The 18242-nt window shown below is 35.5% G+C and overlaps 1 protein-coding gene across 5 annotated transcripts in view; it reads left to right on the top strand.

Annotated features, from left to right (window-relative positions):
* The window catches only part of KIDINS220 (kinase D interacting substrate 220), a 79052-nt gene extending 61185 nt beyond the window's left edge, over positions 1–17867 (top strand). For 4 of the 5 annotated variants that reach the window (XM_068400689.1, XM_068400681.1, XM_068400704.1 and 1 more), the window contains 6 exons: positions 2097–2207; positions 3077–3133; positions 9360–9506; positions 11297–11395; positions 12539–12787; positions 15573–17867. In XM_068400689.1, the coding sequence (XP_068256790.1) occupies positions 2097–2207; positions 3077–3133; positions 9360–9506; positions 11297–11395; positions 12539–12787; positions 15573–16841 (1932 nt within the window). In that variant the 3' untranslated portion in view covers positions 16842–17867. The remainder of the gene's footprint in view (positions 1–2096; positions 2208–3076; positions 3134–9359; positions 9507–11296; positions 11396–12538; positions 12788–15572) is intronic. The other variant, XM_068400696.1, reaches the window with a different exon arrangement.
* The last annotated feature ends 375 nt before the right edge of the window (positions 17868–18242 follow it).

The following is an 18242-nucleotide window of genomic DNA, read 5'->3' as shown; positions in this document are numbered from 1 at the left end:
TTTGCAGTGAGAGCTAGGTGCTTGAATGTGGTATGATCATTAAGTATTTCATGCTTAGGGGTTTTCCACGTGGTTTAAGCTGTTAGTGGAAAACTGAGGCATTTAATTATTCTAGACATAACATGAACTTTTTTTGAAAAGTGTTTAATTTCCAGAAAATACCATAGAATCTGTGCCTTATGACAGTGAAATAGTTTTAAATCGGTGAATTTTCTGAGTCATCCTATACTAACCAATAAATGTAAGGCAAAGGCTAGGTATTGGTTTTCCTACCTATTCAAAACAAAACAAACTTCCTCATGTAGGCTAATTGTTACAACACATATCATGTCACTTCCTATGTTGGAAGAGCATATGAACTTTTTATGGTAATGGTGTGAAAGAGTGTGCAAAGTCTACCTCTAGAAGCTAAGAATATGGAACCATTTGTATTTTCCAGAAATTACTCAAAGTTGTAGCATATGCTAAGTAATTGATGTATGCAGGAATTAAACTTTAATTTCTCAGTTCATTTACAGCTGCTTCTGAATGCAGAAGTTTTTTTAGTCCTTATAGACAAATCCAAAGCAGAATACTTCAACAAATTTTACTCCTCCCTCATATTGGCCATTGAGTCATAAAATTATTTACTCTGTGCTGAATTTGGTGCAGTAGACTACTCAGAATCTTGTCATGTGCAGAAACACAAACCAAATAGTATGTTCATTAAATAGCTGGGTAATAAAATTTTTTAAATGCTATGTATAGAAACATCAGAAATCTGTAATACAGCCATTATTTTGAGATTTCTATGTGTTTTTTTGAAGAACTGGGTAATGAATTGAAAGCAATGAGCCCTGTAATTTTGCTTTCCTAAAGTCTAAAGGTGCTATTGCTTTCCATTACATTGCCTTAAAAGAGGATTGATAAGGAGATGAAAATCTTTATTTCAAAACCTAACTCAAATTCACAGCTAGGTGAAAATTTCACAATATTAGAAAAGTAGTTTGTATTTCCTAACTGCATTGCCAGTTGTAAGGTTCAGAAATCTGAAATGCACGCTAATTTCCAACCATTGTTGGGGACCCAGAGGTCTCTTCCAACCTGATTGATTCTGTGATTCTGTGAAAGCTCGTGCATACACACACACGGAGGTTTTCTTGCATGCCAGTGAGTAGCATGTGAATTTCAGTTGATTTTACAGTTCAGTGTTTTTACAGTTGATTTTAAAACTTGAAAGATTGGAGCATATGGAGTCCTCTGTTGGAAGTATATTTGTAATTTTGAGGTCTCTATATCTTCTAGAAGTGACTTTATTGAAAGCCTCAGTTCTCATTTGGACCCTTTACACTAATGTGCTGATAAGGCTTTTGGAAACTTGGATAGTGTTTATTTTCTTGAAATTTGTTAGCAAAAAGGGATAAAAAGGAACCTGGTTATAAAAATCATGATTAGAGTTAACTGATATTTATTCTATTTTTAAAAAATGTGTCTGATATTTGTTTTATGATAATTGACATTGTCCTTTAAAATGGTATTTGTACTGAACAACGTGCATTGCTGTATTTCCAACAAAACAAAGCTCAAATATTATCTGCTATAAAAATCTATTTAAAGATTTATAAAATCTAGTATTTGTGGAAGCCTTCAGATTGGATACCACAAAATGGGAAGTTCTAGTGATGCTATTACGCATCACTTTTTTTCTTTTGGTACAGTTGTCTTCAATATTACAAAACATTGTAAGTTTTACTGAGCATCTAATTTTGGGTTTAGTAGGTCTGAGAGAGTGAAATTATCAGAATTATCCTTAAATGATCCTTTTCCCATACTCGGAACAGATGTTAGAGTGTAGCTACCAAAACCACTCCAACTCTGTTCCTCCAGAATACCATGCCAGAGCACCCATTGGTGCTGAGGGATTTTGAAGAACTCGCTCCAGAGCTGATTGAATTCTGTTCAGTGCAAAAAGTAAAGCAAGCTATTAGTAATTGCTGTTTTTCACTTTATTAAACTCAACTAGAGGATGTGTTTTGTTGAAATAAGTTTATTTTATTATTACATTTTGATTTGTGTAATTGTTTGTCCCTTTTTTGTTACATTTTTTTTTTCCATAGCCATTCTTTGCCCCATATCTTTACATGCCAAGGTATTGCCCTGGCAGTTCTCATCTCATCTCACGTCCACCACTAAAAACGAGTTTGTCCAGAGATCAGAACAATGGCCTAGTAAGTATTTTGAAGGATAATTCAAATACTAACCTACACAATAAATATAGTGAGTAATGAAAATGAAGGTTATTAATGATGATTCACTATTAGACAAGTACAAGCTCTATATTACTAATAGTTTAAGCAAAGGTGTTACTAACATGTAGTGTAAAATGTATTTTGTTTTAACTTTGGAAATTACTTGGGAAAACCAGTTGTGTAACATCCAGGTATCAAGATTAGAGGAGTGTGACCTGTAATAATGGCAGGAAAATATTTTAATGAAAATGCCAGCTGTACTCCGGTAAAGAAATTGATATAGTGTAATATTGTAAGAAAAAGAGTGCAACTTGTAAATTTGTATTAAAATTTTATAAGATTAAATGACATCCTTTAATGTTGTAGAGAACACTAGAAACTGGAAGGCCAAAGTAAAAAGTTAAAAGGAATGTTTTAAATATTTAAGTAAAACAAAATGCATTTTATCTTAAGTATGCGTCAGTTATAGCTTGGTTTTGTGAGTACATATAATTCAACTTCATTTACCCATTGAAAAGGAAAAACGAGCAGACTTTTCTAGCTTTCTGTAGAATAATAAAATTCCTATTTAACAGTATTTATTTTACTGACAGATGGCTGTTCAAATGGAAGGAACTAAGGAAAGCTAAAAAAGTAAAAGGCTCACTTGTCAATCAGTTTATTTCTAGGATATTGATACAATGAGCAAAGCTATTAAAAGGTGGTAAAGTCTTTAATCATAAGGAAAACAAATGTGTTTCTGTTGAATTATGTATTATTACGGGATCATTCACATTCGCTGTTTACTTCATATTTTTTGTTGAGCCCTTGATCATTTTACCCAAACCATAATATTTTGTTGTTGTTAGGATGTTATCAAGGAGGATGCTGATGAGGGGCTTCCTTCACCCACAGACCCCTCAATGGTAAATGAGTAGTCATGTGGTGTGGAAATTTTAGCATCTCATTGCTTTTTCAGCAGTAATGAGTCTGCATTAATCATAACTGCAGTTCACTAACACTGCATCAGTGGCTTTGGTGGGCAAATAGAGTAGTTGAAAACTAATGTAGTTCGTGAATGAATTTAAGAGCTAATATTTCACTTATAAGATATATTATATTTTCCCTGTAGTTTTCCCCTTACCTTTCTCAGTAGCTGTGGTGAGCTTTCAGTAAAGAGTGTTGTGGTAGCTGAACAGAGTGAAGAACGACAGCTGGTCATTCAGCGCTTCGATTTTAGAATGAAGTAACTGTGTTTTTCTCACTTCAGTTAGCTTTCTACTCTGATCCCTACTTGTTTAGTTGGTGGCATAAAGCTATTGCAGTTAACACAGTATAAAGCAACTTTCCATTAAAAAAAAAAATTGCTGGTCATAAGCTTGTTCTTGAGTCAGAATGATAACATGTACCTTTTCCATGACTTCTTGTTTTATCCTGAATATTCACACAAAGATGTCATCTTTATGGGTATCTGTTTTAACTCCAGCTGTGGGAGTCAATGGAACATAATGATTTATTACCAAAGCAAAGAGGTTAATATGATTGTCATCATTCTCTTCGTACTTGGTGCTGATAGTTGTTGGCACTGAGTATGATCTTGGTTATTTTTTCTTCTAGTAAATCATTGCAAAAATGTCTTTCCATTGTTATGCAATGAAAAAAAAACCCCATACAAATTCCAGAACGGTGTTTAACTGCATATAACCTTCACTGAGCACCCATGTATGGGCAGTGCAATGGAAAATGTACCCTAAAGTTCTCTCTTCCAGGTCATTAGCTACCTTGTGTGAAGGGATGACTTTTAGGGTAAGTTTTTCTGGCAGTATGTTTTTGGAGATGCTGATGCCTTCCCTGTGTTTGATTCTTTATCTTGGTATCCCATTCTCTTCCCAGTCCTTTGCAGCTTGTCAGTGCAAGGACAAAAAGTAAAGACTTTTGAGAAATAGTAGAGGGATGGCTGAAGTATGTGTGTATCTGTGAGTGTGAGAAGGGACACAGGACTGGAAAAGTGGGATTTAGTCTCAGGGAAGGTAGTGAATGAGCTCCAGCAGCAGACCTGCCCCTGGTTGCTCTTCTCTTTGCTGCTCTGAGTTGGTGTATCTTAAGCACACATAGTCTGCAGTTCTAAGCAGCAATTTAAAAGGCTCATGTAAGTTATATGTCTATTGGCTGTAGGTAAGAAAATACAGGCATTAGAACATGAAAAAGAAACTTTGTTTGAAGTTACGATAATGAAGGATTTTATTAGATCTAGTTCTGAGTTTAATTTATACTACTGTGAATCTGTGTAGTACAGTGCATCAGATCATACACTTTTCTAAGACTTGGCAGTATTTAACCTACAGTGTAAATCTAAAATTTTACATTTTTTAAAATCTCTTGGGTAGTGTATGAGAATGTTGTTAGTCAGGGTATGGTATTGTGTGTGCCTGACAGGATGCCTCACCGGGGTTTCATCTATTCTAGAAACACTTATTTTGTAGATTTTATTGAAATTTCTTTGAATGGCAACTGTATTATACTTGTTTTAGGTACTGCAGTTATCCAGAGGTGATGGGTACAATAATTTCATCCAGCTATTTAGGTAGCTCTTAATTGATGGGTCATTGCCACTATATAAATGATACAGCTTTTACTTATTAAATGGATTGGTGCATGCAAAGTAATAAATTAAAAAACTGCACAAAGTAGTTAATGAACACCAAGATGTGTAACTGGTTTGATGATTGAAAACAAGAGAAGCATGTAGAATCAGAATCGTCTTTCATGCAAATCTGGCAAGGAGCCAGAAATGTTGCAATTTTACATCTGTGTAAAATAGAGAATAATCATTATTTTGAATGTTTTAAGTCTTACAGGGCAGAAACAGGTTTCTTTGGGAGTATCAATTTTTTTTACACAGATCATCATTGCTACTCTTTGCATGAGTTGGCAGAGCTGTGTTGAGGATGTTACGTGGTCCAGTTAAGGCCCTGCCGTTGTTGTCAGTCTGACATTGGAGTTGACCTAGGTCTGAAATTTGAGATCCTAGTCATTAGTCTTGTAAAATCAGTGTAACTCTAGGTTAGCGTAGTGAAAATCAGAAATATTTTGAGAGCAGTCATCCTGTATCAATAATCTGACTTCTACCACCTTCTATATTTGGATTCTGTTGCTGATAATAAAACTTGTCTATCTCAGACTGTAGTTTGCTGTTCTGTACTGAATGGATCCAAAACATAGATGTCAAACTGGTATATCTACCAATACCATCTATGTAGTGGTATCAGCATCAAGGTTCATTGCAAGTTTTAGGGTATCAGCTTAAATCACTAATGAAAATAGACTTGACTTAAGGCATCAGCCTTTGCATATCTGTGATGGAGGCAAACAGGTATTTCTGCTGACTTTACTATACAGTGGTTATCTGTCATAAACTTAATCATGTGCTTTAGTTTGCATTGTTAATTGTGACTTGTTAGGATGCAGCTTGTTGCAATATAATTACTTTGTTTAAATACATTTTTCATACTGCATTGAATATCTAATACCTTAAGATGTAGTATGTGTGCTTTGAATGAGAACTAACACGGCCCAGAGCATGTACTGTGGATAAACATACAGTTCTCATTAAGGAACTGGAAGTGCTTTTCAAAAGGTTGAGCATGAATGAAAGTGTGTGGCATGGGAGTTTTCTTATATAGATTTTCCAGGTGCTGTTATGTAGCATTTTTGTGCTTTGAATATTTGTTCTTAAAAGAAGTACCTTTTCAGTTCTGTGGGTGGTGGTGGTTTGCTTTTTTTGGGGGGTGGGGGGCATGTGTGCTCAGATACAACTTTTCAAAGTTATTTGAGATACATTGGTGGTATAATGTGATCTTGAAATGGCAGGAGAATGTTTGCTTAAAGGCAGGATTTTCCATCAGAAACATAATGTAAAACTTTTATGCAAACAAAGTATAACAAGTGTCGCTTTTTTACGAGTGCAAAACACAGTGCTCTGCTCATAGGCAAATAGTATTTGTATATATACTAAATGTATATTCTGAAGGTCTATCTTAAAAGTTTCATCACATTATGAAAATAACCCGTTTCTGTCCTAACACTGATTTCCTGTTTACTTCAAAGCATGTCATCTGTATGTTCAACTTTTCTGATGTCGCTTTAAGCTGTTGTTTCTTTTCATTCTGTTTTGTCCTTTTCTCAAAGCCATGTAAGTCTGGGTTAAACAAAAACAGACAGGTACAGCCACTTTCTGTGAATGATCGTTCACTTATTTCAGAGTCATTTCAGAAGCTATCGTACTGGCACGTCATGCTGGGCTGTCTGTAAACTAGCGCTCATTACTAGCCTTGAGGTTTGTTTTGACAAGCTGCTTTTAGCTTTTGCATGGCAAAGACTTTTCAGACTAATGTTCTCTAAGCATCTCGAACAAAACCACGAAGGCTGAAAAATGTGTCAGTTTAAGTACAGTTTTAATTCACTTATGTGATGACTATATCCCTAAAGCTATTACATTACTTATTCTTTGGAGAGTGCTTTTTATAAAGAATGATTTGGATTAATATGCATCTATTTCAAACAGTTCACATTTTAACAAAAACAGTCTAAATATTTTAGCGCTTTTCCATATTTTTTTATACACAGAAAGAAGAGTTTCTAAACTAACTCTTAATGCATGCAGAAAGAATGACTTGTGCTTGATTGTTAAAAAAATATTTTGATCTGAAGGAGAACTGCTAAATTAGAAGTGTTTAAAATTTTTGTTTATTTGTAGATATATGATAAATAATATATTTAATAAATTCAGAGAACAAAGGCAATTGCTTACACGCATTGCTTAGGGATCATTTATTTTAGTGCCACAATGTCATTTCGGTTCTTTTGGTCTTTTTAGTTTCTTTTATTTTAATTGATAAGCTTTCTTTCAAAAAATAAAGATTTGAATTAACTTAATACCTTTTCTTTATTGATGTATTATCTAACTCATACCACTAGTAAATACAGTGTGTTTACAGAAAAATAATAGACAAAACTGGTATTCTGAAGAAAAACTCAAAAGTGATTTTTTAAAGAGGAAAAAGAGATGAACATAAAAGAAGTATGTGATAAATAGTTTATGGATGAAGCTTCTTCCTGTCATCTTCATCAGTTTGATGGTTGGCTTATATCCTTAATGTGATAAAGATTATAGCTGTGCTAAAAATCAGACTAGTTTAAGACCTAAATTTCTTCCTTTAGTTGCCTAACATGATAACTAATTAGGTATTGTAGGCACCTAATTAGGGAGACATTGCAGAATCTAAAAAGTAACTTGTCTTGTCCTCAGAAGGAATACCAAGCCCCTAAATTAGTTGGGTGCCTAGACTGTGGTGGGATTATAATACTTAATTTTTATGCAATAATTTAGGTAGACTCCCTACTCAGAAAATGGGGTATGTCTTTTGTTTGTTTAGTATCCAGTTGACATCACATAAAAATAAACGGTCAAAGGAAAAAGATTAGTGCCCCAGCTCTGTTTTCAGGCAAATGTGCGAACTGCTAGGCTTAAATTCCCCGCAACCTCCTGGAGTGTTCTTGAGTGAAGTTGATAGTTTGCCAGTTTTAAGTCCATTTCAAGCACATTTGGGAGCGAACTTCAGGGGAATTACATGTAATAGCATCTAAACTTTGAAACTCAGAGTAGCTTAGTTGGGGAGCGTGCCTACCTCCCCAGATCAGGGTATCTCCGATAACTATAAGTTAGAAATAACTCTGAGGTTAAATGGTAGTAGATAATGGGGTTTTGGATTGCTGCCTTGGAATTAATAGTTGAATAAATTCTTCTTAAATATCCTGGTTTAGATGATTCAGATATGGTTAATGCCATTCTGTGTGATAATCCTTGTTTTTCATAAGCAATGTATTTGGATCTATTAATTTATATTAATTCTGAAAGATTAAATAACTTTGAAGTAATGAAATAAAAATGGAAAAAAAGTATTGCGACTATAAAAACAGTCTTCATTGGTCATTTGAGGAATACAGCCAAACTTGATTAACTGAACTCTGGATAGTCAAGATGCACTTTTTACATTCCAGGGTTTATGCATGTGATGATGAGCTCTGAAGCTTGAGAAGCTCTTTGGCATTCTCCCAAAATGAGCTTCGTTTGGTGCATGGTCCACAGTGCTGAAACCAAAACTGCCCATTCAGAAAAAGGGGAAGGTGCAACCCCCCTCCCAGGAGGAGAGTGTACAAGTATTTTATAGCTGATAGAACTGGTTCTGATTTTGCTTTTAGGAATTTGGGATCACCTAGCGTAACTGGTTAGAGCTTTGCACTTTGCTCCTACTTAATGCACAGGTCCCCATCCAGGGAGAATGTGGGTTTTTTTGAGAACATACTGTCTTAGTATACTGACCACCTGCAGATGCATTTGGGGTTTTTTTCCACACTTTCTTTGAAATTCCCAGAAGCTGGCAACATGAACAGGACAACTTCTGTGTTACAGATCTGAGTTGTGAATAATTTCTACTCAAATCTTGCCAAAGTTAGAAATACATGAAGCATCCTCAGAGTGCCTTGGAGGGCAGTGGCAGTGCTGCTCCGTGTTTCTGTACTGTGGTACACAGCCCCTTGGCTGATCTTGCGTAATGGAGTTGAAGGAACTTCTGGAAAATGGACAGATGTTGCTAAAACTACCCAATGAATCCAAGTAATTGAGGAGTTATGTTTTAGGTCATCTTTGTCTGATATTAAACCAGGAGTTTTTAAGGCAGGAAAATCTTAAGTTATGTCTGCATTATTTAGAAAAGAAAAAAACAAAACCAAAACCAGACTAACTACTAAAATCAGGGGGAAACTGAGTAAAGGTGTATTTGAAATTGATTAACCCTTACTTAATATTCCTGATTTTTATGTTGCATTTCTTAAATAACATTGAGAGTCATTTTCTGACATAGGCAGGGCTCAAGATGCTGTGTTTTTTCTCATATAAATATCTATAATAAATGTTTCCCAATATATAGATATTCTGATAGTAATTAAAAATGCCTGTGCATTCTTATTCTCATCTTTTAGTTATAAAATGTACTTGAACACAGCTTGATTTGTGTTAGTGTATATTGTGAAATTCTGGGTGTACTTAGTATTTGAACAAATCTTATGTGCATGTTTTCTCACTTCTTACAGGGAGCAGGAGCAGGCACTGGATCGACCGCAGGAGTATCGCATGTGTCTCTGAGCACAATGAGTGTGGAAGCTGTGTGTGAGAAGCTAAAGCAGATAGATGGTCTGGACCAGAGCATGCTACCTCAGTACTCTGCAACTATAAGAAAGGTACCAGCTGAATTTCATTAATGTATTTGATACCTAAATGTGGAGATACACAAGGAAAAGGAAATATTTACTTGCCTCTTTTCTTGATAATGTTTATTGAAATACATCAAATGTCAAAACAACATCCTAACTTCTATGTGTGCTAAGTTTGGAGGACATTTTAATACAAGCATATGTCTTTCAGAGAAAATGCAGAAAGGAAAAGCAGACTCAGAAATATAAATGCTAATGAGACTGGTTATTTTGAGAAAAGAAGAGAGAAAAATGTTTTGAAAATTGCCATGTGTAGATAAATAGAGTTGCAAATGTGTTCTATATCCAGGTAGCAACATCCCTTTTTTTTTCTGCAAAGAAATTGGCACATCTCTTCTGTTGTAAATGAGCGGTAAAGATGGTTCAATTTCTCTCTTATCACATTCCACATCTATTTGCTTCAGAAAAAGGCCACTGTACGTTTTTCTGTTACTGCTCTTTTCACTGAGACATTAGCACAGAATCAGTTTTGTCTTTATTACTTTTTTTCACCATTCTGCATGCTTCTTTTACAAAGAAAGAAGGGAAAATACGAAGGTTGTCATTAGTGAATGGTTTGCTGAGCTCACTTTGTCCCAGTACCTATCATATCTTAAAAAAATACAGGAAGGATATTGATTCAAGGATTAAGAGACATGTTTGTCATGGGAAGCTTCAGTGATGCTGCTTAAAGCAAGAAGTAGGATGTCAGATTGCAGCTCATTAAGTGTAGCTGCAAAATGTTCCAGTTGCTTCAGTGGCTCTGGAATGCTAAAAGAATGTGCTCATCAGTTATCTCTAATGAGATTCCTCGTATTTATATTCTTGCATTTCTTACTGCAAGTGATATCATGTAAAAATGAAGAATGAAAATGGCTCGGCCTGGTCTTTTTTCTGATTTGATTGAGACCATCTGCTGAGATACGGGAAAGAAACCACAGAGATCCCTCGGACTGAGCAGAGCTTTCGACTTGGGACTTCCATTTTGTGGCTGTTCTCCTGAGACATTGTTCCTCTTTTATGTTCTGTCCATACACTGATAGATGGTATAAAGAGAAATACCTCTCATTGCTATGTAATGAAAATGGTTCTGTATTGAATTTGGTGCTCTTGGAAGTTAAGCACTATAAAAACATGCCTAACATAAGGAATCACCTTCCTGGAATATAGATGGTGTTCAGGCACTTCTGTGTTGATCTCTGAATGATGATGAAAATTAGAAAGAAGTCTAGTCTTCTATCCCCAGGTGTTTCTGATGATGGGAGGAGTGTAAGCCTGTATTTATGCAGGGATGGAACTTGGTGGAGGTAGTACTAGATCTTAGATGCCTCAAGACAGTGGTCAGATGATGCCTGGGACTTAATTGTCTCATTATCTTCAGATACTTGGGTGCCTGCAGTCCGTTTGTGTTCTGAGTCTTAGAAATTTAGGCAGATAAATGTAGTTTATTGTCTGTGAAATTTTCTACCACTGAAGTGTTGTTTCCTTATGTCTTTATAGAACACAATCATACTGCATTTCATACACACATTTTTGATGTGTTTAATATTTTCATTTTTTCATGAGACATAGGTTCTTCTTGTCCGTCAGCAAACATCAATAAATATTCTTTTATAAAAACATGTCTATTATATAGGATGGGGACTTCAGAGTGATGTTGGGGAATTTCAGTAGTAGCATCTATCAACATATCCAATTTCAGTTACCTTTTTATTCTGTTACTGCCATGCCATAAGTCTTGTATCAGTAATTTACATTATTTAGTTTTATTGTTTTAGGCAAATATAAATGGCCGTGTCTTGGCTCAGTGCAACATTGATGAACTGAAAAAAGAAATGAATATGAATTTTGGTGACTGGCACCTGTTCAGGAGCATGGTAAGACTTTCTCTTCAGTATCCATGTCATCATAAATTAGTCTTTTTCATTATGAACCTTACCTTTTTTTCTTTCCTGTTGCTTTCTTATCAACATCTTTAAGATGATAAGGATTGTCTTAAAACATACATGCATTTATTATTTTGTTACTTTGTCTTTTTGTCTTGAGCTCTTTAATGAAGAACTAGTTGTCTACGGATTTGCATCTTAATTGATTGTGAGCTCTGAAGGTTTACCTCCTCTTTTTGTAAGATCTGTTTTTCCTGTATGTGTTCCCTTTTCCCTTTTTAAATTTGCCTATTTGAATGGAATTGTCAGAACTTCATTCTCTCTGTCCTTCTGTTAAAAGTTAGTCAGGGAGTTCAAAGTATACTAGTCTGAGGAAGTGGACAGCCAGGCTGTTAGAGATGCATGGCACACAATTGCATAAGCATAATTTTTAAAGAAACTTAAGCTAAAAATCAAGCCAATGAGATAAATACACAATATTCAATTGACACATACTTGTATAATGTGAGAATGCTGCATTGCATGCTATTATTGAAGCATATATATAGATATCTAATTTCCCCCATTTCCCTCCTCCTGGTTTGAGAGTAAATGATGGTTTTACAGTGAGGGTTGCGCATCACAGAGAACTGTGTTTTCTCTTAAGTATTTTTAGTACATTTCCAGTTTTCTTTGTGAAAATAACACTATGTCTCTCAGCTGCTAAATCAGTCTTGAAAACACTTGAGAATTACGAGATGAAATTTATTGTTAGATTCAGGTTGATTAAGCTATAAAATGGAAGTGTTTGGGTTTGCTTTTAAATTTGTAATTTATCACTTATCTAGTTTTACAAGAATTTAAGTGTTTTGTGGCATATGAGTTCTTAAAAGGGTCTGAGCAGTAATAAGAATAATCTGTAAATACAAAAAAATTCTTAAATATTAAAACGTGGTTTGCAGTAAAGACAATGAATGCACTAGATCTGTGAACAGATTTTTCTTCATACTTTTCCAGGATCACAGCCACATATGCAAGTACATTTTACAGTTGTGAATTCCTTGTTCCTATTTTTAATGGAATAATTCTTTAACAATTTTGAGAACTTCTATTTATATAATTACATTTATACTGTCTCTTTTTTTTTGTGTTAAGATACTTGAAATGAGAAATTCAGAAAATCAGGCTGTTCAGGAAGATCCTCGTGGAACAACCGAGCATGCTACTGCTGCGATTCCTCATAGTGAACTTACTCGTCGTCCTGGCCATAACTCTGAGTTGCCTCACACTGAGCTTACAGGTCTTTCTGGTCAAGCTCCCTACACACTTAACTTCAGCTTTGAAGAACTCAACACAATTGGTCTTGATGAAGCTCCTCCACGCCATAGTAACTTAAGTTGGCAGGTATTTAATAGAGAAGTGTATTCTGCTTGCTTACCTGTATGGTAAAGGGCTTCTTCCATTCTTGGATACAGACAGGTCAAGCAATAAGTCTACTGTGACAGTTCAGGTACTTTCAGTTCTCAGTCTTGGCAAAGACCCATTTTGCAGAGACGTAAACTTTAACCACGTTCTCTGAGTCAAAGTCTTCAGTCTTTGCCATCTGAAAACTATTAATCTGTTCCAGTAATCACTCTTCAAGAGAAAAAAATCAAAGCTATCATGCTTTTCTCATCTAGCTTAGGGCAGTGTCCTGCAAGATTTCTGTTTATCGTCGTATCCAGACTTTGTGTATGAAATATTTTAGCTATGTGCTAGCCAGATGTTATGCTATTCGAAGGATTACAGATACATTTATTAGGTTTTTTTAAACAGACAACTACAGCGCTCTGTGACATGAGAGCCTTGTCCTGACAATGCACAATCTATTCATAGACTCAGAGCTGACATCCTTCTCTAACTACGGTTTCTGCCATAGGTTATGGTCAGTTTTCTTCTGTATCTTACGAAATCACCTGAAGTGTGTGATTTTCTTTTGTCCTTTTTAAGAAATAAGACAAGTCAGTTGGTATCTAAATGCTGATTAGAATTAAAAAACAAACCAAAACAAAGTCAAAAACTAAACATATAGCAGCGTTTTCATGTCTGGAAGTCTAAATTGGAAATTCTTGAAGGTGCATCAAAGTAGGAAGACACCCCAAATTACTAGCTATAGGTGATATTTTTAATACTCAAAATTGCCACTGAAAAGAGATTTGGGAAATACATCCCAGAGCTAGATTTCTATCCCAGATAATCTATGTGTGTGTGCGTGCACACTTGTGTGTGTTCCTGGGATCCTGATTACCCTTACTGCCTCTGTCCAGCAACAGAGTGTCAATATATGGTTTTCCAAACCAAAGTGGGATGACTCACATTTGTTACATTGTTTTTGTGTCAAAAGCACAGGAAGAAGTACAAGAAAATATTTTTTAAAACACACTTTAAAATGCAAGTTTAAGTAAATAGTGCTCTGATGCCCATATAGTTATATGAAGTTGAATCAAAAGAATGAGAAAGGTAGTTTGTCCTTAAGAAAACATTAGAATTCACCTGTTAGAATTTTTAAAGTTGGTATTGATTAAAAAAGAATATTGCTGCTTCTCTGTAAAAACAAGCAGTACTACTGGGAATGCACAAAAAACCCAAATATTTCTCACCAAAAGGTGAGAAACCATGCTGCTGTGAGTATGGATAGATAGTAGTGAATATGCATAAATAATCAAGTGTTAATATTTCTGAGATTCTTGCATTTTGCTTTGGGCATTGAATTGCTTAGGAGTCATGGCAAACAGAAGTCATTTAAACACCATTTTCCTTTAGTTAAACGTGTTTAGCTGTTCGCCAGTATTCTAGTGTATATACAACATTATTGATCTTATGAAAAGCTGTCAGTAATACTTGTTTAGTAACATAGAGGGAATAATGGAATGGTAACCTGCAGATCTCATGTATGTTGCTTGCTGGGGGGATTATGAGCATCTTCTGAGAAGGAAAGAAACATGTTGGTTTGCACTGCATTCCAGTGCAGAACAAGAAATAGGGAAAGATGATGAACAGAAACAAGAAAGATAAGAAGGATGCATATAAGAGCAGGAAAAAGCAGGGGGGAAGGAGAAAAGAAAAAGAGAGGGTGAGAAAGAGGATGGTCCAAGAGGGTATATCTATATGATTAAGCAATTCTGTTCTAAATCTTAAATTCATTCACAGTGTTTGAATCCACACATTAATTTTCCTGTTTACATTTAGCTGTTCAAACTACCCAGGCCCTTTTAGGTTTTTTTTATTAGTGTTTTCTAGTAGAAGTTAGGTTTTTGATACATAGTTCATGTTCAGTGTTGCCCCAAATAACACATAATACCTCAACAGTCTTTCAAAATCTCATCTCTTGTGCACTGCGAATTTGAGTAGGTTTCTTAAAGTACTTACTGCTTAAGTCAGTGCCTCAGCTCCGGTGCATTGGGCACCGTACGTCTTTTACTTGGTGGTACTGAGCAGCCCATTATATGCATGACCCGAAGCCATATGTTCAGCCACAGTCCACTCCTTTACTTTGTTCAGCTCTGTGCTAGATGTTGGTTCTAGCATTTAATAGATGGCCTAGCATCCTATGCTTATGGACTTCTCTGTGTGTGCACTAAAAGAGAGCAGATGTGGGGGCAAAGAGGAATATGTTTGTCCAAGAACTGTTTTTTCTGAAATCAGCTATATACAGTGGAATCTTGCCAGGATATATTGAAGTATGTAGGATGAGGGTCTTTTAAAAATGTTTTTCAGATGTTCAGCATTTAGATGAACTCTTGCTGTCTTTCTAATATAGAATGCTACCTTTGTAAATGTACAAAAATGTATTAGAAACACCCATCTTGACATATAAATTGAATTGTTATAATTATATACTCAAAATTAGCCTCAAATGCAATGGATAAAATGCTTGTTTTGTGGAAATCTTCCATTATGGGGACCAACAATAAGAATATTTTGAAAGTTTAGTGAATATGTGTGTGATTGCATATATATGATTATAGTAAGCATATTTTAATTATAGCATTGACAATTTTACTTGCATAATCTATTCACAGCAACAAAAAAAATAATTTAAGCACATACTTGATGCTTTCAGTTATTTAATTTAAAAAGATCAGTAAAAGTAAAAACAAGTAGTTCATTTAACTGTTGTCTCTTTCTTTTCTTTCTTTTTTTTTTCCAGTCACAAACTCGTAGAACTCCAAGTCTTTCAAGTCTTAACTCTCAAGATTCTAGTATTGAAATATCAAAGCTGACTGACAAGGTCCAGGCAGAATACAGAGATGCATATAGAGAGTATATCGCTCAAATGTCACAATTAGAAGGAGGTGCCAATTCTACTACAGTAAGTGGTAGGTCTTCCCCTCATAGCTCAAGTGCTTTCTATATGGGGCAGAGTACATCAGGGGGTTCCTTGCATTCAGGTGCAGAACACGAAAAAGGAAAAGATGGTGAACAGAAACAAGATGATGGAAGAAAGTCCTTCTTGCTGAAGAGGAATGACGTTGATTACAGTACTTCCGGTGTTTCTACTAATGATGCATCTCCTTTGGATCCTATTACTGAAGAAGATGAAAAATCTGATCAGTCTGGTTCCAAGCTTCTCCCAGGAAAGAAGTCTTCGGAAAGAACAAGTATTTTCCAGGCTGCAGATTTAAAGCTTAAGGGAGTTACTCTGCGGTATCAGAAACTTCCAAGTGATGAAGATGAGTCAGGAACTGAGGAATCGGATAATACTCCACTTCTTAAGGAAGGTAAAGATAAGAAAACAGATGGCAAAATAGAGAAGCAGCCCAAATCTCCAGAACATGGATCTGAACCTATTAGAACCTTCGTCAAAGCAAAGGAGTATCTGACAGATGCCCTTTTGGATAAAAAAGATTCATCTGACTCTGGTGTAAGATCCAATGAAAGTTCTCCAAATCATTCCCTCCATAATGAAGGAGCAGATGATTCACAGCTTGAAAAGGCAAATCTCATTGAGCTTGAAGATGACAGTCACAGTGGAAAGAGAGGAATTCCACACAGCCTTAGTGGCCTTCAAGATCCAGTTGTGGTTCGCATGTCTATTTGCTCAGAAGATAAGAAAAGCCCTTCTGAAAGCAGCTTGATAGCAAGTAGCCCAGAAGAGAACTGGCCGGCTTGCCAGAAAGTCTATAATTTAAATAGAACCCCTAGTACAGTAACCTTAAATAATAACAGTGCTCCAAACAATCAAGCTAATCAAAATTTTGAAGAAATACAAGGTATCAGAGATTCATCTCAAATTATCCTGCACCCTGGCTCAGGTTCCAGTTCAACTGCAGTTCAGAATGAGAACCTGAAGAGCGTTTCTCACAAGCGGAGCCAGCGTTCAAGTTATACCAGGCTTTCAAAAGATTCCTCAGAGCTCCACACTGTTACGGCCTCAGAAGGGGCTGGTTTTGGAGAAGAAAGAGAGAGTATCCTGTAAAAAGCAGCCAGGTTAAAACAGAGTATGCCCGTGAATTGTAGCTTGCTTGGAATTCTTTGTCAGTGTGTGGCTACATTAAGGTCTGTAGTTTAAGCTTTCAATATTGTAATAGAAGTTCTAGATTATTTTCAGTCATTTTCTTGGAGAGAAGAAGTAATTTTTACAACAAGCAAACTACTTCAGACCTTCCCAACATATAAAAGCAGTACTTGTCAGCATGGAAAACGAGTTCTTTGTTAAGACACTGTGCAAAGGTTTGGTCAGGGGCAGATGTTACAGAAGTAAGTATAGTTTAATTATTAAAAATATGATGTGATTTTACTTTTCTGTTGGGATTTATATTACTTATCCCTTCTAAACATTCCAGCTAAGTCTGCATACTTGCAAGTAAAGACTGTGCATCTATGCCATTTGACGTAAGAGATGCCAGAAGATTAAATATCGCAACCTGTGACACCCTTATCAAACTTTGCATTAATTAGTGGATTAATGTGTGCAACATATATTACATATGTTGAAATTTGAGTGTTAAGATACCTGTTTGGCTATATGTACGCTTTTAATCTCTGTATGTTCAGTAATTGCTGTTGACTTGGTGAACTTTGGGTAGAGTGGTGATAAGGTTTGTAAGGAACATTGTCTTGATGTGTCATTGGAATTGGTAGTTATTTATAAGGTAATACCTTATCATTGATTTAGTGGATCCATTATTTATTATAGGTACATAATTTTACAGTCACAGGTCTAAATACATGCAACCACCTGAGCTACATTAAAATATTGAAAGAAAAATAAGCAGTTTGCCATTTTAAAAATAATGCATACTTTTGGAATCTCGTCAGAGCTGTATGCCAGCTTCTTTATTTCTGAAGTACAGTGTTCGAAGATTTTAATGTCATCTAAGTAAAGCACCTGAATGTTATTGTAGTGAATACTTGTACTGTTCAGTGAAATCTGCATGTTTTTGAGGAAGAATTGTTCAAACTAGACTCTGGTAGTACAAAGAGAATAAAAAATAAATTGGTATGTTGGGCTTGTGTCCAGTTTTCTATTTATGGCGGTATTTTGTTTCTTCACTTGATAAAAACGTTACATCCGTGTTGTTTTGGTTAAAGTACTTCACGGATTTAATTAAAAAGAATGCATTAAAACAATATTGTTATTAATTAAATAAGCATCAAGTATAAAAATACACTTGATAAATGGAACTGCCAAAGCAGATGTTTCTAAAGGAAGTGCTGTGAGGTGCAGAGATGTGGCCACCTCCTGCTAGTCCAAAGCAGTAATCCTGCTGTTTGCGGCAGTTAACATGTGCTGGTGGTTCTGCGCAGCTTTGTTTCTGTCTTCATGCATCTCCAACGAGATGCCTTCAGCGGGACCATGTGGTCGTGGCCTTTGTTA

The sequence above is a fragment of the Nyctibius grandis genome, chromosome 1 (genome assembly GCF_013368605.1).
Source record: "Nyctibius grandis isolate bNycGra1 chromosome 1, bNycGra1.pri, whole genome shotgun sequence".
Lineage (NCBI taxonomy): Eukaryota > Metazoa > Chordata > Aves > Nyctibiiformes > Nyctibiidae > Nyctibius > Nyctibius grandis.
The sequence above is the reverse complement of the archived record's forward strand: the minus strand, read 5'-3'. Positions and strand labels throughout refer to the sequence as shown.